The sequence below is a fragment of the Pteropus alecto genome, unplaced genomic scaffold (genome assembly GCF_000325575.1).
Source record: "Pteropus alecto unplaced genomic scaffold, ASM32557v1 scaffold131, whole genome shotgun sequence".
Lineage (NCBI taxonomy): Eukaryota > Metazoa > Chordata > Mammalia > Chiroptera > Pteropodidae > Pteropus > Pteropus alecto.
In genome coordinates this window covers 1,965,353-1,986,298 of record NW_006434709.1, presented here as the reverse complement: position 1 = coordinate 1,986,298, position 20,946 = coordinate 1,965,353, and the positions used below count along the sequence as shown (strand labels likewise).

Genomic DNA, 20,946 nt, shown 5'->3' with positions numbered 1-20,946 from the left:
GCGCAGGCGTAAGAGTTAACTATTTCAGGACTTGCTTTGTCTTTTGAAACATCTTTATTTTCCCCCTCCAGATTCAAATGTTTCAGTATTGGATTATGAGATAGAAATGTTCATGGAAATTAAAAATTATAAATATTTTCAAGGGAAGCATAATTTGTTAAATTCTTCAAGTTACTTCGTATTAAAGGTGGTAGAAAGTAAAAGGTGCTGCGCCGCCCGGGAATCGAACCCGGGTCGCAAGAATGGGAATCTTGCATGATACCACTACACCAGCGGCGCCGGTAGCAAGATTGGCTGCTTAAATTCCTTAGGATGAAATACAAGCAAACTTTCTCGTGTAAGGATGATTTTATTCGTTTAGAAATAAAAGTTCGAGAGTTTATAATCTACTTTTTACTGATAAAAGAAACGATTCTCTCACCTCAATACAATTGAATAAATGTTCCTACTTTTTCGGTACAGAAAAATTTCTATTTTTTTTTTTTTACTTAAAATGTGAGAGTTTCATTACAAAGAATTTGTCTTAGTGTTAACTAAATTTTTGAGAGTCAGGAAAATATTTCCAGATCTTTGCCGAATTTTTCTTCATATTTGCATTTTTTTTGGTGTGCTCAATGTATATTGGAAAATATTTTTTAAAATAGCTATTTAATGCAAATCGTCACAAGAATCCTAAAATCAAGTAAGTCAGAAGATACATTTAAGTTTTCTTTATTGGGGTGAGAAAAATTAAGGCTCTGAAATGTCGTTTAGTGTACTTATGCATTTTGTATTTCATTTTATATTGTGTGAAATATTTTTTAAACATAGAAGAATGTTCGCATCCAAAAATGTGATGTCCTCTTGGAATTAGTTCCTTTAGAGTATGATATTTTTGGATTTCCATTTTTGGAATTTTAGAATCTGTGGCATGTTATTCGGATTTTATTTAAAGATATAAAGTATTAGACTTCTGAAGATAAATAAAACAAATGTTAATAGGGGATAGTAGTTTTTAACAGCTTTTTGAGACATAAGTCACATAACTTACAATTCACCCATTTAAAGTGTACAGTTCAGTGGTTTTTAGTGTGTTTACAGAGATGTGCAAACATCCCTATAATCAATTTCAGAACATTTTCATCACCTCAAAAAAGAAACCCTTACCAATTATCAGTCACTCCCCATTCCCCATCCCTCCCCATTCTTCAGCCCATGAATCTGTCTCTATACGTTTGCCTATTTTAGACATTTTATAGAAATGGAATCATGCAATAATGTATGTGATCATTGGTTACTGGCTTCTTTCATTTAACATTATGCTTTCATGATTTATCATATCATAGCATGTATCAATACTTCATTCCTTTTTTGTAGCTGAATAAAATTCCATTGTATGGCTATAGCACAAGTATTTTTTAAGCTTTAAAAACTTTATTAAATCTTTATTATTTATTATATATTATATTTTTATTTATTATATATTTATTAAATTTTGTTAAAAACTTAATTGAAGTTTCAAAGTTACAAAAGTAATACATGCTCACTGTGACAAGTGAAACAGTATAGGTAAATAAGCAAAAGATTAATAATTTCCTCATTCTCTCCCACTAGAGGTAATTAGTATTAAGAGATTAGTAAACTTCTAGATCTTATTTATATGCATACAAATGTACATATATATAAATACTTGGGATTTTTTGTTATTCTAAAAAATGTGGTTATGCTGTTGATGTTACTTGGCAGGTTTCTTTTCTAACTGAAACTTACATCATAGATATTCTCCGGTTCAACTAACATAGATCTAATTAATTTTTTAAATAGTTGCAAAATAGTCCATAGAATGAATATGCCACAATTTATTCAAGGTAAATTGAATAAATGACCATAAATGGTATTGATGGACATTAAGGTTACTCCTTTTTTTTCCCTACTATGAACAATGTTGCAATAAACATCCTTATGTATATCCTTCTGACTGATTCTTTTATTTCTGTAAAATAGATTCCCAAATGTAGGATTTCTGAATTAAAGAATATATCTATATATCTTAGCTGATAATTGTTTTTAAAAGGTTTTAGTCATTCACAGCCCCACTGACAATATTTGAAAGTCATTTCCTGAGATCTCTACCCACTTTACCCCATTTTCTCCTACATGAAGATGTTATTAGTCCTATTAATTTTTGCCAATATGATAGATGAAAAATCGTATCTCCTTGTTTTAATTTGCATTCATCTAAACTACTACTGGAGCTGAGCATCTCTTCATGTGTATTTTTCTGACCCTTAGCACTTGCTTTCTCTTTTGTGAATTGCCTAGTCATATACTTAGTCTGTATTTATATTGAGTTGTTTACCTCTTTTTGTCAATTTGTAGAGCTCTTTGTATGTTTGTGATACATACCACAATCTTGTTTGTCATATTAATGGCAAATATTTTTCTCATGCATTAATTTTTAAAACTTTAAAGATTCTATCTTTAGCTATCTAAAAATGTTTTATGTAGTCAAATATATTTATCTTTTCATATATTGCTTCTGAATTTCCTAAGACAGAATTAATAGCATTTAGACTATTAAGAATAAGAAAGAAATGAGATGTGAGGAAGTAAGAAGCTAAAATAAATTTCTTTAAGGTCATTTCAAACAAGAAAAAAGACATGGAGCAAGGGCATAATTGTAGATTTGAATGTTGTCAAAGACAAACAAAGCCAGACATTAAAGTTTTAATTTTAATCAGTAATATACCATTACAACGGAGAAAAGAGCCCAGTGTGAGTTGAACTCAACTTTGATCTACAGAGAAGTGAGAATGGGAGAATGAAGGAATAGGGAGGGTGATGAGCAGGGGCTCAGTAAAGTCAGGAAAGTGAAAGATTACAAAAATTGAGAGGGGGCAAAACTGGTGCTTATCAGTTTGGCTCCTACTCTCCCAGAGACTGGGATACAGGGGTTCTGTCTTCATCTGTTGGCTGAAATAAACAGTAAATTCCTTTGGGATCCTTGAGTTTTTTCAGACAGGCAATTGAAAGGGAGCTAGGGTTATCCTAAGGATGCAGCTTTGAGCTATTAGAAACTATGTTAGCATTTTTTTCAAGTGTTCATAGGCCAAAGTTGAAACCCAATGAAAAAGAGTGCTCAGAGGAGCCCAGCTAGAGTTTTGTCAAGGGGAGAATGTTATTGCTTTGATTTTTTGGGAGACTACTATTTTTAACAACACTCCTTTGTATAAATGTTACCTTATTATTACACTTCATATATGTGGTAACATTTTCCCCCCATGATTCTTAAAAAATCTTTTTGAGTTTCAATGGCATTATTATTTTAAAAGGGCAAGAGTGCAGAATAAGACAGCCTTCCATCCACCTCTCACTTTGCAAGTCTTTTACACTGTCTCTTCACCAAGTTCAGTAAACTCTTTTCCGAGGTTTCAGTAGCAGAAATGAAAGTTTCCAAACATGACACTTGTGCCAAGGTCACTAACATGGTCGATTCTAATCAACCAACAAATATGCACTGAGGTGTGGGCATAATGCAATTTGGAAAAAGGAAAATAAAAGACACAGAATTTAGTTCTTTCTTGGTAATTTTTAGATACAGTACAAAAGGAGACTTAATCTTCATATTTTTATGTTCTTAAGTAGACATGTTTATTTCCTGTGTGACTTGCATCTTGTTCCATTAACACTTCCATTCACCCTTTCTTACTCTGCTTCACTGGCCTCTTTGCTCTTCCTCAACATACAAGGCATTCTCCCTGGCTAGAAAGCTCTTTCTCTAGATATTTGCCTGGCCTACTCCCTCACTTCCTCCAAGCTTTTGGTCAGATGCTACCTTGTTCCATGAAGCCTACTCTGTCATACTTAAAATTGCAACCCATTCCCATTCTTCTTACCCTACTCTCTATATTACATCATTTACTTATTCTAATTTTCATCTGTCTCCCTTCACTAGAATGTTAGTTTCATTAGAATAAATATTTTATTTTTCTGTGCGCGTGTTTCGAAAACTCTTTAATTAGCAAATGCCCTGGTTTCTAATACACATTAAAACTTTTCTGCGCAGATGTAAAATTGAGGATCAAATCATTGCTTCAGCAACGAGGATGGGATCCCAAATGGCTACATGCAGAACTAAGGAAAACAGCGCAATTGAAAACTCGCTGTAAACCGTACAGCGTTCTGGGCATTCCGTCTCAGGTTACTCTTATAACCCCCTAACACTTCTTGCAGTCTCACTGAAGCTACATCTGATCCCTGTCCTCTGGGCTGTGCGCGCGTGCGTTGTGGCCTGGGGCCGCGGTTCCCCGCAACCGCCGCTCCGGGGCCCTCTCCCCTAGGAGGGGTCTACCCTTTCTTCTGCCTTAAGTCGCCCCCCTCTGCCAGACGCGGCCCCTCCTTTTTACAACTGAGAGAGGAGGTGGTAGGGGATTGTGGCTTCATGTAGTGTGTTTGGATCTGGAGAGAGAAAAGAAATGGGCGAGGTGCACCCTCTTCACGCCCCATACCAGAGCCCGCTTTTAGGATCCGGCTACCTAAAAGCTTCCCAGGAAACCCAGCATTTTCAGCCTAATTAGGGCTAAGGTGACTCCAGGTCACGTCTTCTGCTCAGGCGCTCAGAATAAATATTTTTTAAAAATCCATTTTGTTCACTAATTTTTCTCAATCACCTAGAAATTGCCTGTCGCTTATAAGGAACTCTATATATTTTATACAATTAATGAATATTCTTTTTTGCACTGAATTTTCTACTCTCTTTCCCCAAGTTCAACCTTCTTTTTACCCAACTTATTTTCCTTCCACCCGTACTGTTCTTCATGTTCATACATTTTTTGGGGGGCGGTGGTGGTGGTGGTGATGGTGGGTATCTTAATTACAAAAATGAGATCATATAATATGCATCATTTTTCTCGCCTAACAATACCAAGACCATAGTTATAGATCCTACATTCTCTTTAATGCTTACATAATGTTCCACCGTATGATATGGGTACACTACTTTTGCTCATGTCTGTCACTACTTTTCCGCTGCCTTCACCTTGGACCAGCCCATCCCAGGTGTCCTTCATTTTTCCTTTCACCTAGCACCATTTATTCATTCATTTTGTACCCGACACTCCCTGGAACATAGTGATCGCTCAATAAATATCTGGAATTCCACTGGTCTGTTTTAGACAGCTATTAGCTGTGTGCATTCTTTGAGAGGGAGCTACTGAAGGGACAGAAGAGACCACTAGGTAAGTAATAAGGTGTTTCACCCAAATAGATAGGAAGGAAGGAGGAGCGCTGGGTAGTCCTCCTCCGGTGCCTTTGGTGTCTCTCTGAAGCAGGGTGGGCTTGGTGGACCGAGCGGACCAGGGTTCGGAGCTTCTGGAAGGATCAGTGGACCTGGGGTGTCAGGGGCGGGGGCGCGCGGGGGACGGACCTAGGCGGGTCTCCGAGGGGCGAGGCCAGCCGCGGGCGGGGCGGGGAGGGCGGAGCGCGCAGACGCGCGTCAGCGGGAGGACGGTGGAGACCTTCAGGCGGAGCGCGGGTCTCTAGGAGCTATGGGGCACGCCCGGGATTTCGTCTGGGCGCTTCTGGGGCTGTGGCTGCTACTGTGCAGCTGGAGTTGCCTCGGGAGCGCCGAGCTGCGTGCTCCGCCGGATAAGATCGGTAGGCTAGAAGGGGGCAGTACGGAAAGAGGTGCGGGAGCGCGCCCCGCGCCGGGCGCTCGGTGTGTAGTGCACCAGGGCCCGCAGCCGTGACGTCCGTCAGGCCGCGCGGGCCGAACCGGGAAGAGTGCAGGTTGCGATCTTCCCTGATCACGTCTCAGTGCCGCTTTCTGTGCCCCAGAGACCATGTCTTCCGGGGCATGGAGACGTGCCCACTTGAAGAATTGGCCATGGAAAGGAGACCCAGGCGGGCGGGCGGGAGGGAGGCCTCTAAGCGTGCCTGCAGTCCCTGTCTCCGGAGCTCTGGGGCTCGGAGACCAAGTCCTCTCGCCAACTTCCCCTGCTGCGCCTTTGGGAGGCCAGTCTTCTGGTTTGTCCTGAGCGAAGAGCCGCCTCCGCTCTGCAGATGACAGGCGCACGCGGGCTCAGCGCATTGAGTAGTGCAAACAAGCTGACCGGGTTTGCTTCCCTTGATAGGGTGGAATCCCTTCCCTCCGCTTTGCTGAGGTCGGCCTCTCAAAGGCCCCTGGCTTGCACAATTTCTCTGCCTAGTTTCAGTCATCTTGCTTTTTTGCTTCTTGTTTGTTTGTTTCTTCTTCCCCATAAAACTCTATTTGGAATCATTGACCTGTCTAGATTAATGAGACCGAACCAATCTAGGCAAAAATGGCGGCCACTTGAAATGCTTATTGAAAAGACCCATCTCCTCTGTTCTCATGCGTTGAGCACAAAGAAGGATGTGCTGGCCCATTGGTGCCTCCACAAAGAACTGAGAATCTTTGGAAATCCGGCAAAAACATTCTAATTAATGTCAATTTGTAAATTAATCTACTACCACTTTTGTCTGGGGGCAGTGTCTGTCCAGATTCAGAGTTCTGTCTTCACTGCAGCTGTCATTGGCATACCCCTACTCAGACTTGCCTAAATGATTAAAAATAGTCAAGTAACATTTGTTATTGCTTAATGACTTTTCAAAAACAACAAAACGCACACAGCTGATAAGAGGGAAAGAAATTTCCTTTTTTTTTTTTTAACCTCCATAGCGATTATTGGAGCTGGAATTGGTGGCACTTCGGCAGCCTATTATCTGCGGCAGAAATTTGGAAAAGATGTGAAGATTGACCTGTTTGAAAGAGGAGAAGTTGGGGGCCGTCTAGCCACCATGACTGTGCAGGGGCAAGAATATGAGACAGGAGGTTCAGTCATCCATCCTTTAAACCTACACATGAAGCGCTTTGTCAAAGACCTGGGTATGTAATTTGGTTTTAGAGCTAAGCAGCTTTTTGTGTGACCATCCATGAATATTTTTGTCAGATAGGTAACTGAAACTTTTCCATCATGTTAATTGTCTTTTATGGAGAAGTTGGTAAAACTATTTTCCTCACTTTCCTGCTAGCAGTTGGTACTGCCTTGGTTAGGAGCTACTCCTGTAATGGGACACTAGTTATCAGTTATCTTCAGTTATCTGGAATTACAGCCATAGGGTTGGGGGTGGGGATGGTTGCTGTTGTCAGTTCTTAAACCTTTGGGTTCCTGTTGAAGAATCAAAGAGTGGTTTGAGTTAGAAACCTAGTGTGCTCATTTTACAGCTGGGAGAATGGAGCCCAGAAGCTTGAAGTGTCTGACTTAATGTCACTCACACAGCTGTGGGTGCAGACATGTGCTTAGAAGCTGAGACATTTGACTGACTACTTCCCTACCAGCAGAGTAGCTGGACAGGTTGTGAGGGATATCTGGCAGACCTCTGCAGGCCCTTTTCTCAGGGAATATTGGGATATTGAGTAATTTTGGCTGCCTTCCAGTTATGCAAAATAGTATAATGGGATGCCACCTTTCCCTTAGCTGCTGTCCACATTTCCTGTGCATGCTTCCTGGGCCTCTCTTTCTTCCATGAGGGCAAATGTATTCCAGGAGCAGTTATACTGCAGAGATTCATGTCTGTGACATTTCTGTTTTTAAGTTGAATTCGGTTGGTAATCTGTTTTTTTCTTCTGACTTTTTAGTCTTTTTAGGCCAAAAAATAGCCAGTCTAATTTTGATATTGCTGCCTGATCCCCTGACCCATCTTTTAGAGAATCTACTTTTGGACAATGTAGTGAGTTATAGTGTTTCACTATTCTAAAGATAGAGCTTCTTTAATATGTCTCCTGAGAACTGGGAGAAGCCCAGAATTCATTTACTTCAGAGTGTCCCCAATAGCTTCAGATTACTTTCTATCATTTGCTCAGCATAGGAACCACTGACTTTGCTTACCTTTTCTCTGTTTTTGCAGGTCTCTCTGTTGTCCAGGGTTCTGGTGGCCTAATTGGGGTGTATAACGGAGAGAGTCTGGTGTTTGAGGAGAGCAGCTGGTTTATAATTAACATAATTAAACTAATCTGGCAGTATGGATTTCAGTCCCTTCGAATGCACATGTGGGTAGAGGATATATTAGACAAGTTTATGAGGTAATTTTTTTTCCCCTTTCATTTAAACTAAGATCTTTTAGTTAGACGATCTTTAGGAATTAAGTTTCTTGGAACAGTCAGTTCTCACCTAACTGCAAAGCCTGTTTGTAAGAGTATTAGACAAAATGTTTTATATAAAATATGCAGACCATTTATCCACTTGGAAATTGAAAGGATAGTTTATTGCTGCTTCTGAAAATATATTTTGCAAATGCTTATTTAGTGTTGCCAGACACTCTTATGCTTTGCAAATACTAACTTCTTGAATTTTCATGACAACTCTCTAGGTAGGTACTATTATTAACTTCTTATTACAGATGTGGAAGGTGGAGGCATGGGGAGGTTTCAAGTGTGCAAGTATACACCACCTAATAAGTGGCAGACTCAAGAGTCTTACCCAGGCAGGCTGGCTCCAGAGCCCTCACTGTTTTTGTTTTTTACAGTATTTAAAACAATTTTTTTCAATTACAGTTGACATTCAATATTATTTTATGTTGGTTTCAAGTGTATAGCATAGAGGTTAGACATTCATATAATTTACTAAGTGATCCCCCCAACAAATGTGGTATATATACCTGGCACCATATATACTTATTACAATATTACTGACAATATTTCCTATGCTGTACTTTACATCTCCCCGACTATTTTGTAACTACCAATTTTACTTCTTACTCCCTTCACCTTTTTCACTCAGCCCTCCAACCCCGCTTTCATCTGGCAGAGTCCTCACTCTTAATCTCTTCACTGTGCTGATATTGTATAGATGAATGAGGTCATGTGTGCAAGAGCTTGTAGAAAGGATTAGAAAAGTGAGCTTTAATCGTGACATGATGCTTTAGTGAGCCAGCAGCCTGAGGTAGAGTATCAGTTGTAGGCCCTAAGAATTTAATTAGGATGTTAAGTTCTACCACTGTCCTGGGAAGGGACAAATACAGGCGCCTCTTTTTCTCTTTATGTTTTTCTGTATTTTCAAATTATTCTATGTGCATCACATACATTGCTTTGGTAATTAGGGAAAATAACGTAAAATAACCAGTCTAACTTTGAAAGATGCGACCTATTTTTTTTAAGGCTGTGTTAAATTTTTTGCTGGTTTACTGTTTTAGATGCTGGAGAAATTCAAATTGTAAATGTTATTAATATTTCATTACTATGATTGTTCCGATGTGATAAAATAATTGTTAAAAAGGTAAAATTACGTGTTATATGACCAAGTATTAACCAGACAAATATAAGAATTGAGTAGGATAAATACTCTCTAGTTTCTATAACTGAAGGTAGTTAGGGATTTCTTTTTATACATCATTCTTGGGTAAATTCCTTGAACACCTTTCCAGTGGGTATGTTAAGTTTAGCTATAGTGTAAATTGTTTTAAAGTAGTCATTCACTCGTGTATTCATTCACCAAATATTGAGTGCCTGTTATGTGCCAGGCACTATTGTAAGTCCTGAGGATATACAACTTAGAACATGTCCCTGCCCTCAAAGAATATATATTCTAGCAGAAAGACAAACAATAAACTAATAACTAAGAAAATATATAGAATTTGTGAGGAGACAGGCAGTCACTTTTTAAAGAAGATGGGTGCCATGTTGCTGCACACTCGGGAAATCCAGTTCAGATGGCATCAGATGCAGCCCCACCTGTGTATATCATTTTCTTATCTGTGACTTGCTTGACATGTAGATAATTGCCCTTTGAGAAATTAAGGAATCACTTTTGAAGTGAATTTGGGGTATTGCAGAATGGTGAAAAAGACCAGGTGAGGGAAATATACAGATTATACTATTTTTGCGTTTTAAAAAACAATTCCCAGACGTTATGGAATTACTGCTTCCTCTAGTTTATTTTCGATATTCGATTATTCAGCACTGACCTGTATTATTTAAAGGGCCATGCTTCATACATTTCTATTTCTTTCAATAAATTAAGAACATAGAAATCTTATTTTGATAATTTTATTATATCCTATGAGATAGTTGGAGAGAAGGCTGGTATTGAGCCAGCATGTGTCAGTTGTTAAAGTGGAGAATATTGCTGGACTTTTCCTTGGGCAGAAATCCTACAGTCCCCTGATATTTACACTTGCCAGGTTAATTTCCAGTTCTGAGCATTTATTTATTCAGTTGGATGCCGTAAGGAAGGAATATCATTCAACCAGAAGAACTGTGCACAAAAAAATGCTCAAAACTAGAAATTACAAAGCCTTCTCCTGATACTCTAGTCACCATTCGCCTCTTTTTTCAAACATCTGTTGAGTTTTATGTGATGCACACCACACACACACGCTTGTATTCTATAGTATGCATAATTAGAATGTAGTAGACATTCACTCAGATGTTTGTTGAATTGAATCCTCTGGTCCATTGATGATTTCTTGTTGAGATGTCTTGGTTTCTAGGCTAGGTTAATGCTTATTCTTGTCTCTAACACTTATTTCATTTCTGGGGACTTGTCATATTCTTAACACTTATTGATCTGAGACTTATAGGACTCAAAGACTTTATAAACTCCCCCCTTTCCTTCCAAAAAATATTGTAATTTGTTATTTCTGACAAATATTTTGAGTCATTTTAAAAATTCTTTTCTTTTTCTCATTTCCCAAATCCAGTCTATCTTGAATCCTATCAGTTTTAAAATATATCCAGGATTCTACCACTTGTCACCACCACCACTGGTACTACTTTGATCTGAGCCACTATTATCTCTTCTCTGGATTGCTAATAGGCTGAATAATGCCTCCCTCCCCTAGCAAGATGTCTACATCCTAATCCCTGAAACCTGTGAATGTATTACCTTCCATGGGAAAAGGGATTTTGCAGATTATCTTAAAATGGGGAGATTATTCTCAATTTAGATGGACCCAGTGTAACCACACGAGTCCTTATAAGAGAGAGGAAGGAGGATCAGAGTGAGTAGTAGGAGATGTGATGATGGAAGCAGAAGCTTGGAGTGATGCTGGGAATGGGCCATGAGCCAAGAAATGCAGGTGGCTTATAGAAGCTGAAAAAATCAAGAATGGATTTTTTTCCTCAGAGCTTCCAGAAGGAACCAGCCTTGTGGACACCTTGACTTTAGCTCAGTGAGATTGACTTTGGATTTCTAACCTTCAGAATCATAAGACACTAATTTTGTGTCGTTTTCAGCTTCTAAGTCTGTGGTTATTTGTTACTGCAATAGTAGAAAACTAATATACCTCCTAACTCATCTCCATGTTTTTGCTTTTGTATCACCACAGTTTGTTTTCAGCATAGCAGTCAAAGTGGTTTTTTTTTTGTGTGGTTTTTTTTTTTTAACGCTAAGAGTCATCACATTACATCTCTGCTCAGAAACTTTCAGTAGCTATTTCATGCAGAGTAATAGCCAAAATCTGTACTATGGCTTGGAAGAACTGACATAGATAATCCTATTCCTTACTTATTTCCTGTTTTATGGGCAGAATTTTGTCTGCCTCAAATTCATTTGTTGAAGTCCTAACTTGCTGTATCTCAGAATGTGACCGTATTTGTAGATAGGGCTTTTTAATGAAGTAAGTAATTTAAAATGAATACGTTAGGGTGGGCCCTATCTAATCTGACTAGTGTTCATATAAGAAGAGGAGTTTAGAACACACACAGAAGAGACACCAGGGATGTGCACGCACAGAGAAAGACCATGTGAGGACACAGCGAGAAGGTGGCCATCTACAAGCCAAGGAGACAGGCCTCAGAAGAAACCAAACCTGCCAGTCCCATTATCTTGGACTTCTAACCTCCAGAACTGTGAGAAATAAATTTCTGTTGTTTAAGCCACCTAGTCTGTGATACTTTGTTATGGGAAGTCTAGTGAACTAATATTGTCCTACCCTTTGTTGAAAGTGGGATATTGGAGTCTCCAACTATTGTTGAATTGTGTGTTCCTCCCTTCAATTTTGTCGGTTTTGTTTCATGTATTTTGGAGCTCTGTTGTTAGATGTATATAGGTTTATAATTGTTATGTCTTACTGATGAACTAATCCTTTTATAATTATAAAATGTCCTCCTTTGTCTCTAGTAACAATTTTTGTCTTAAAGTCTATTTCCTCTGATATTAGTGTAGCCACTCCAGCTCTCTTGGTTACTGTTTGCATGGTATACCTTTTTCCATCTTTTTACTTTCAGTCTATTTGTGTCTTTGAATCTAATGTGTATTTCTTGTCGATAGCATATAGGTGGATCATGTTTTAAAATCCATTCTGTTAGTGTCTGCCTTATGATTGGGGTGTTTAGTCCATTTATGTTTAATATAAGGTAGGATTTATGTCTGCTATTTATGTCTGCTGTTAAGGTAGGATTTATGTCTGCTATTTTGCTATTTGTATTTTATATGTTTTATGGTGTTTTTATTTCTCTAGTCCTCCATTACTGGTTTCTTTTGTTTTATCTATTCATCTGTTGATGGACATTTAGGTCACTTCCACCTCTTGACTATTGCGAATAATATTGCAGTAAATATGGATCTTCATATATCTCTTTGATCCTGTTTTCAGTTCTTTTGGATATGTTACCCAGAAGTGGGATAGCTGGATCATATGGTAATTCTACTTTCAATTTTTTGAGGAATCTTTATACTGTTTTCCATACAATTACACCATTTTACATTTTCACCAACAATGCACAAGAGTTCCAATTTCTCCACATCCTTATTGACACTTGTTTTCTGTTTTTTAGATAATGGCCATCCTAAAAGGTGTGAGGCGATATTCTCTTTGGTTTTGATTTGCATTTCCCCAATGATTAGTGATGCTGAGCATCTTTTCATATGCCCATTGACCATTTGTATATCTTCTTTGGAGAAATGTCTATTCAAGTTCTTTGCCTATTTTTTAATTGAATTTTATTGTTGTTGTTGAGTTGTAGGATTCTTTATATATTTTGGATATTAAACCCTTACCAGGTTTGCACATATTTTCTCCCATTCCGTAGGTTGCCTTTTCACTCTGTTGATTGTTTGCTGCACAGAAGTTTTAAAGTTTGATGTAGTCTCAATTATCTGTTTTTGCTTTTGTTGCCTGTACTTTTGGAATATCCAGATAATCACTGCCAAATCCAGTGTCATGAATCTTTTCCCCTAATGTTTTCTACTAGGAGTTTTATAGTTTCAGGTCTTATGTTTATGTCTTTTTGCATGTGGATATCCAGGTTCCTAGCACTCTCCTTCATCCCATTGCCTAGCTTGTTACCTTTGTCAAAGATTATATTTGACTATATATGTGTGAGTTTATTTCTGCATTCTGTATTTTGTTCCCTTGGTCTATATGTCTGTCATTTTGCTAATATTATACTATTTTGATTACTGTAGTTTTGTAATATGCTTTGAAATCAGAAAGCGTGAGGCCTCCAGCGTTTTTTTTTTTTTTCCCCTCTCTTCAGATTGTTTTGGCTACTTGGGATCTTTTGAGATTTCATATGAATTTTAGGATTTTTTTCTGTTTCTGTAGAAAATGCCATTGAGAATTTGATAGGGCTTTCATTGATCTGTAAATTACTTAAGGTAATACGGACATTTTAACAATATCAAGTCTTTCAGTCCATGAACACAGGATGTCTTTAATGGCTTTCAGCAACGTTTTGTAGTTTTCAGTGTTCAGGTCTTTTTGTCTCCTTGGTTACCTAAGTTTATTCCTAAATGTTTTATTCTTTTTGATGCTATTGTAATGGGATTTTCTTAATTTCCTTTTCATATTGTTCATTATTAGTATATAGAACATTTTTAAAATAAATTGAGATATAATTGACATATAACATTATTTAGATATATAAATTTAAGGTATATAGCATGTTGATTTGATACATTTATATATTGCAATGTGATTACCACCACAGCTAGTTAACCCCTCTGTCATGTCATGTTTATTTGGTGCGAGCATTTAAGATCTAGTCTCTTAGCAACTTTGAAGTATAAAAGACGGTATCGTTGGTTATAATTACTGTGCTGTGCATTAGATCTCCAGAACTTATTCACCTTCCCCGGATACTGCAAGGCGTGCATCCTTACCTCCTTCAGGTTTTTGCTTAGATGTCACATTCTCAGTGAGGCTTTCCTTTACTACTCATTTTTTTGGGCCATCTGATTTAGAGTTGCAGCCCTGCCAGCTCCAAGCATTCCTAATCTGTCTTTTTGATTTACTTTTCTTTTTAATACTTATTGTCCTCTAACCTGTTATATAATTTATTCATGTTTATTTATTTATTTTTATACCTATTTCCCAACTAGAACACAAGCTCCACTGGGACAGGGATTTTTTTTCTCTTTGTTATGTTGATTCTATCCTCAGCACCTAGAACAGTGCCTGGCTCAAAGTTGATGCTCCATAATTACTTATGGAATGAATAAATGAATGAGTAAATGTTAAGAGTTATACAATAGTAGTTTAAAAAGAAAAAAGCTGTATAAGCTGATTAGCAGAAATTACTAGTTACATGTCTAATTTTTTAGTAAATATATATTCTAATGCAACTAGTATTGTAAAACAGTTACAATGTTCAGTGTTTATATGGTGTATGTTGTCTCATGTCACCCTCTAGGAGGCCTTTACTTAAGGAGGCTTACTTGAGTGGGGTTTGGGCTCAGGTGGGAGAAGGTGGGAAATAATTTTTTTTATGATTTATTTAAGTTATTTAATTGACTACTATTTTGTCATGCTATTAGCCAACAGTCACTCTTCATTATCCACTCTTCATTTTATGAGATACTCAGTCTTTTATTTTTCTAAAGAATTCGGTGTTTTCATACTGTTTTTCCCAACTTCCTATGAATTAGAATCCAAATACGTTGGAAAGAGTTATTTTAGTTTTTCAGTTTTGGCACTGGTATCAGTTTTCCCCACAAAAATTTATTTAATATTTTGTATACTACGCTGGTAAGACAGTAGGTAATATTGAAATGGATATGACATTATCCCTTGCTCTGTAAAAATTTACAGTTTATTTTGGAGAAGAAAGTTGATGTAGAAGTGATCACTAATAGAGATCTTTCCTTAGCACTTATTTCTTCCCTTTTTCATATGCTTGTCTGTGCATATACCTTTTTACCTGTCCCTAACTGTAAGCTTCTTGAGGGAAAGGAACAATACTTTTCTCATTTCTGTATCACTTGCAGTCTGAAAAATTATGTATTACTACATGAACTAATTTATGTGGATGTTCTTTTAGGTCCATAAAGTGAAGGAAAATGTCAGGTGCTATTTCCTAAAAATAATACTACAAAGTAATATCTAAGTGCTGAATGAGTGGCACGTCTGCGGTTTCGTGGGACTTTTGGAGATGATGACATCACTGTGGACTGAAAAGTTGGGCAAGACTTTGCAGAGGGGGTAGGATTCAGGCTGTAAAGGAAGTGTAGCTGTTCTGTGGTTCAGAATGGGAAGTGTATTCCAGTTAGAGGGGAGATCTAATGCAGTGTTGGTGAGCAATATGGAGAGCATATTTAGAGACCAGTGAATGGGTCAGGTTGCTCAAGTGGAGGGGATGAGTGTGTGTGTGTGCACACACGCGTGCAGGAGGCGTAGGGTTGAGGGCAGAGAGGGCTAGTTGTGCTTGAGCCTTTGACTTTCCATGTGACTTTTAGACTTCTTTGAGTATTTCTACTTAGTTTCTTTGCCTGCAGTTAGAGCAAAGGAGTTAGAATTGATGAGTTTGGCTCTAAAATTTATGATTTTTAAAAAAATGTCAGGACTTTATTTAGTAAGCAGTAAGCAAGATGGTCTTTGAGTAAGTGACTGGATGACAAAATAAAAGATACTTTAGGGCTTTGGGAGAGTCATTGAACATCTAGAAGCAGTTAGATTATTCATTTTATTAGTTTGAATATAAATCCTGACTCAAGATCAGGGAAATGAGAATGAAGTAACTGGAGAGGTTAGAAAGATTGATAAGATTTCCTTCATGGGTGGGAGAGGCAGAAAGCAGAAGTGAAAATGTTTAAGTTTGAAACTAAATGAACTGAGGATGACATGTAGGATATTAGGAGTGACCTGTTATTTTTGGTTGGGATAGGGGGGTGAATGGAGAAGATCAAGCCTGGTGGAAAGATGAAGTTTAATTTTAGACATGTCTTAAGATAAAAAGATAAATGAGAACAAGATGTACCCACTTCTTTAAAGGTACTCCCAGTGACCATATAAATGCAGAAGACTGTATGCAAAGGACAGTGGACTTCCAGAGGAGACAGAGAGAGAGGGAGGGCCAAGAGCTTCTGGGATACCTGGGGAAGATGGTGACTGAAGTGTGTCTCACATGATAGGTAGGAACTAATTAGAAGGAAACATGAAAGTCAGTTTGAGTCTTAATGATGCTATTTCACTTCTTTATGCATCCCCTTCCAGCTATCTCATTTGGTGTTTAATGGCCATTTTTCTTTTCAAAAGGATCTACCGCTACCAGTCTCATGATTATGCCTTCAGTACTGTAGAAAATTTACTGCATTCTCTAGGAGGGGACGACTTCCTTGGAATGCTTAACCGAACACTTCGTGAAACCTTGCAGAAAGCAGGCTTCTCTGAGAAATTCCTCGATGAAATTGTTGCTCCTGTCATGAGGGTCAATTATGGCCAAAGCACAAACATCAATGGTTTTGTGGGTAAGCCAAGACTTGGATCCATTCTGGGCATTAGTTCAGAGAGGGGCTTACCTGATGTTATGTATGGTGTCTTCTGACTGTAGGCCATGAGTTGGAAAAGACTACCTTTCTCTGTGAAACCTGACATTGTTGGCAAAATTGTGTAAATGTAGAGGTGCATTTTTATGGGGAGAGTCCTTAGCTTTCATTAGTTGAATGGTTCTCTACTGGGGGAGATTTTGTCCCCAGGGGACATTTGGCAATATGTGGAGACATTTGGAGCAGAACTCACCTAATTAGGAAGGGAGAGTGGGTGGCAGGCCTCTTACAGAGTCGGAATTAAAACACATTTTTTTCCTACCACCTACAGGGGCAGTGTCACTAGCTGGTGCTGATTCTGGCCTTTGGGCAGTAAAAGGTGGCAATAAACTTATTTGCTCAGGGCTCCTTCAGGCTTCCAAAGGCAACCTTATATCTGGCTCAGTAATGTACATAGAGGAGAAAACACGGACCAAGCAGACAGGTAAACTTGAACTTCTATTTTATTGTTCCTAATTTCCCCTGTAGAAAATAATTGCTCAGGGAGAAAAACTTCTCCTCCGCCATCTCTCTCAGTTCCAAATGATAGGATTTAACATTGTATATGTTGTGCCATGTAGAAATATTCCCAAATGTGCTTAAGTACAGTGGCATGACTCCTTGGATTTAAAAAATAATCTCATCTTCAAAAGCAAAAATTCCATATTTTGTTCTTAATGACAAGGTATTATTTCCATTTCAAGTAGGAAATTGGCCTCAATTATGGACAGTTATCTTAATGGATAAATTCCTTTAATTCCTTAGAATGATAAACTCTTAAGAAGGCATAGAATTATTTTTAGAAGGTATAAAATATAGAAACACTAAAGAAATGTATGTGTCCTTATTTCCTCTAGGAACCCCCGCAAAGATGTACGAAGTGGCCTACCAAACTGGATCTGAGACCCATTCAGACTTTTATGACATCATCGTGGTGGCCACTCCATTGAATCGAAAAATGTCCAATATAACTTTTCTCAACTTTGATCCTCCAATTGAGGAATTCCATCAATACTACCAATATATTGTGACAACTTTAATTAAGGGGAACTTGAATTCCACTATTTTTAGCTCCAGAGCCTTAGGTAAATTTGATCTCAGTACAATCTTAACCACTGATAATTCAGATTTGTTCATTAACAGCATTCGGATTGTGTCCTCTGTAAGAGAAAATAATCCTCAACCATCAGAAGATGGGGCATATGTTTGGAAGATCTTTTCCCAAGAAACTCTTACTAAAGAACAAATTTTAAAGCTCTTTTTGTCCTATGATTATGCTGTGAAGCAGCAGTGGCTTGCATATCCTCACTATAAGCCTCCAGAGAAATGCCCCTCTATCATACTTCACGATCGACTTTATTACCTCAGTGGCATAGAGTGTGCAGCAAGTGCCATGGAGATGAGTGCCATTGCAGCCCACAATGCCGCTCTCCTTGCCTATCACCGCTGGAATGGACATACAGATATGATTGACCAAGAGGATTTATATGAGAAACTTAAAACTGAACTATGAAATAATAACACTTTCACTTTTCCCCCCTCTTGGTTCCCAGTGGAATATCACTGGCAAAAAAGAACACAATCTGAGCAGAGATGTTTTCAAATCACATATTTTGCCATTATTGTTTAACATGAGTAATTCTAGTGTCATGAGAAAATATAAGGATCTCATAAGCGTGAAAGTGTAACTACTGCACTTATCCCATCTCCAAAATTTCTTAACTCTTCTTTTAATACCCATCAGCAGTGTTTCCCAAACTTGTTTGATCGTAAGAATCATTTGAGGTTTGATAAACATATAAAATTCTCTAGCTCTTCTGGAGATTGATTCAGTAGGTCTGGAGATGAGGCCCTGGATTTTGAATAAAATCTTAGAACATTTGAAGCTGAACACTTGAATTAGAACTTAAGACACGTTTTAGTTGGGGACTAGTTTATTTGTACTTCACAGCTGGATGTGATCTTGAGTCAGATAGTTAAAACTGCTGTAGGAGTTGGTATCTTATGCCTGGCTTTAGTAATTTATACTCTTTTTCAAAGTAAATGCCTCACCGAAGCCTTGACTTTCAGAATGTTTTTTTGATTTCTTCTGTCTCATTTTTTAAGGGTGAAATTTGTAAGTCTTAGTAGTATAACTTTAAGATGTCTTACAAAAGTCTCTAGTAAAATGAAAAGCAAATATAGGCTCATTGAAGAAATTGGCATTCAATTATCGAATCCTCACCCACGTATTTAGAAAATACTGATATACCCTATAGATTATTTAATGGACTGAGGATAGGACCTCCGCATTGTAGCTTGTTAAAAGTTCCTGATGTGCAGCCTGGGTCGAGAATCACTGACTTGGAGAGTCTAATATGTTTCCAAAGGGTTTTTCAGTGCCTTCAAAGTCCCAAGAAATCCAATTCATTATCAAAGCAGATGGATTTTGTGAAGAATTTCTCAGAACTCTAGTGGTAACCTTGATAGTAAGCAGCATTGACAGCCTAACAGCAGAGGTAACTTGGATTACTCCAGAGTTGACACAAGTAAGATACTCGTAATGACACCATGCTTGATCAAATCCAGCATATGTCCAAACTGTTAAATGCTTCTAAAGCTACTGGTACCATTTTGGGTGAGAAATTGGTTCCTGAAATCTTTTAATGCGTTAAGTTCTCAACCTTGGCTGCACATTGGAATCTTCTGTTGGACTTTAAAGCTTCCCAAATGATTCTAATATGCAGCCAAGCTTGAGAATCAGTTCTACATCTACTGTATTAAGATCATTAATGACTGTCCTTATAGTCACTGTTAGGACAGAACACATAAAAGCTTGTGAATTCAACAGTAACAGCAACAAAGTTAACATGTACTGTTAAAAAAATTTGTCAAAGGTTTTTTTTTCTAATTTTATTTTTAAAAAGAATGTTGAGGCAATTTTCTTTTCCTTTTGTGGTTTTAATGGACAGTATGCGGAGAATGTAATATACTGTGCTATGTATATGCTAGACTGGTAAATACTAATAGTTAACTTAGAACTTGTTTTGCAATGGGATATATGTCAAGCATATTTGTTTTAATGCAATCATGGTATTAAAGGATATATGTATTTTTTATTGGACAAAAAATACTATCAGAGCTTGTTACTCCAGAAGACCACTCATCCTTTTACAGAAGAGAATGGTAAAGGGCTGAATGAAAGCCAGCTCCACTCTAGTGGTTCTCCGACTTAGGTATGCATCAGACTTACCCGGTGGGCTTGTTAAAACATTTCTGGGCTTACCCCCAGAATGTGTTTTAATAGGGTTTGGGGTGGCATACAAAAATTTGCATTTCTGTTAAGTTCCTAGGTGATGTTCCTGGTCTAGGAACCACACTTAAAAGAGAACTAGTTCTGTAATTCAGCTCTAAGTGGTTGAAAAATTGAAAGCCTGTCAGCTTCAATGAAGATTTAAAAAGAGCTACTGGAGAAGAATGTTAGAATAAAAATGTTGGACTTCACACCAGCTCTCCTTATTGTGATTAGGTTGGTTTGAACCCTCTAGCTGTTCTTTTGCTGTAAATAGGAAATATTATTTTAGAGCTACATCAGGTGTGCTCACTGTATACCCCATTCTCTGCAGTTTTAAAGTGACTCAAGATTTGTAGTATTTTTACCAGATCACAAAAAGAACAGGTCTAGTCATTTACTTGGTAGGTTTCTTAAGGTTAGGCTTATGATACAACCATCTGTATGTAATATAGCTTTCATCAGTTGGTGTGCCCTCAAATGTATGAACTAGATGAATGTATTATGGCAGCATCATCATTACTCTCTATACTTTACAAAGAACAATACACTGGAATGTTTTTCTCTGGAATTCTATTTCTACTCTTGTATTAAAAATTTTTTCCCACTTATGTTCGAAATAAACAACTACATCATTAATTCCTGTTTTACTTTTGTTGTACTATACTTGGAATGTAGATGTACTTGAAAAAGCCAGAGTATATCAAAGTTACCCTAAGAGTTTTGAAATTTAAGAGTTTTGTTATTTCAGAAGAAACCCACTCGGGTTTGCAGGTTCTGTATCTCTGTTTAGTGTAAAGAGATGGGAAAAAGACATTCTTGCCATGTTTCACATTTAATCAGATTCTTCTATATTAAATGTTTCACATTTAATCACATTCTTCTATAAGATTCTTCAGATTCTTTCTATATGCATAAAAACCTTTGAAAAAAACC

At 37.6% G+C, this 20,946-nt stretch overlaps 1 protein-coding gene and 1 non-coding gene across 2 annotated transcripts; one reads left to right on the top strand and one right to left on the bottom strand.

The window, feature by feature from the left end:
- Window positions 1–208: 208 nt before the first annotated feature.
- TRNAG-CCC lies at window positions 209–279 on the bottom strand. Its single transcript has one exon. It is a non-coding gene; the product is annotated as a tRNA-Gly (tRNA).
- A 5,180-nt stretch (window positions 280–5,459) lies between these two features.
- Window positions 5,460–20,649, top strand: PCYOX1 (prenylcysteine oxidase 1). Its single transcript, XM_006909512.3, has 6 exons — window positions 5,460–5,634; window positions 6,677–6,883; window positions 7,906–8,080; window positions 16,471–16,682; window positions 17,032–17,184; window positions 17,597–20,649. The coding sequence occupies exons 1-6, from the start codon at window positions 5,526–5,528 to the stop codon at window positions 18,250–18,252; spliced, it is 1,512 nt and encodes a 503-aa protein (XP_006909574.1). The 5' UTR covers window positions 5,460–5,525; the 3' UTR covers window positions 18,253–20,649.
- Window positions 20,650–20,946: the final 297 nt, after the last annotated feature.

Bases quoted from the DNA above. Each gene is read 5' to 3' on its own strand.
- PCYOX1 (XM_006909512.3), top strand. From the start codon at position 5,526: ATGGGGCACGCCCGGGATTTCGTCTGGGCGCTTCTGGGGCTGTGGCTG. The intron at 6,884-7,905 runs GTATGTAATTTG...CTGTTTTTGCAG, and splicing joins GCGCTTTGTCAAAGACCTGG to GTCTCTCTGTTGTCCAGGGT. The intron at 8,081-16,470 runs GTAATTTTTTTT...TCTTTTCAAAAG, and splicing joins ATATTAGACAAGTTTATGAG to GATCTACCGCTACCAGTCTC.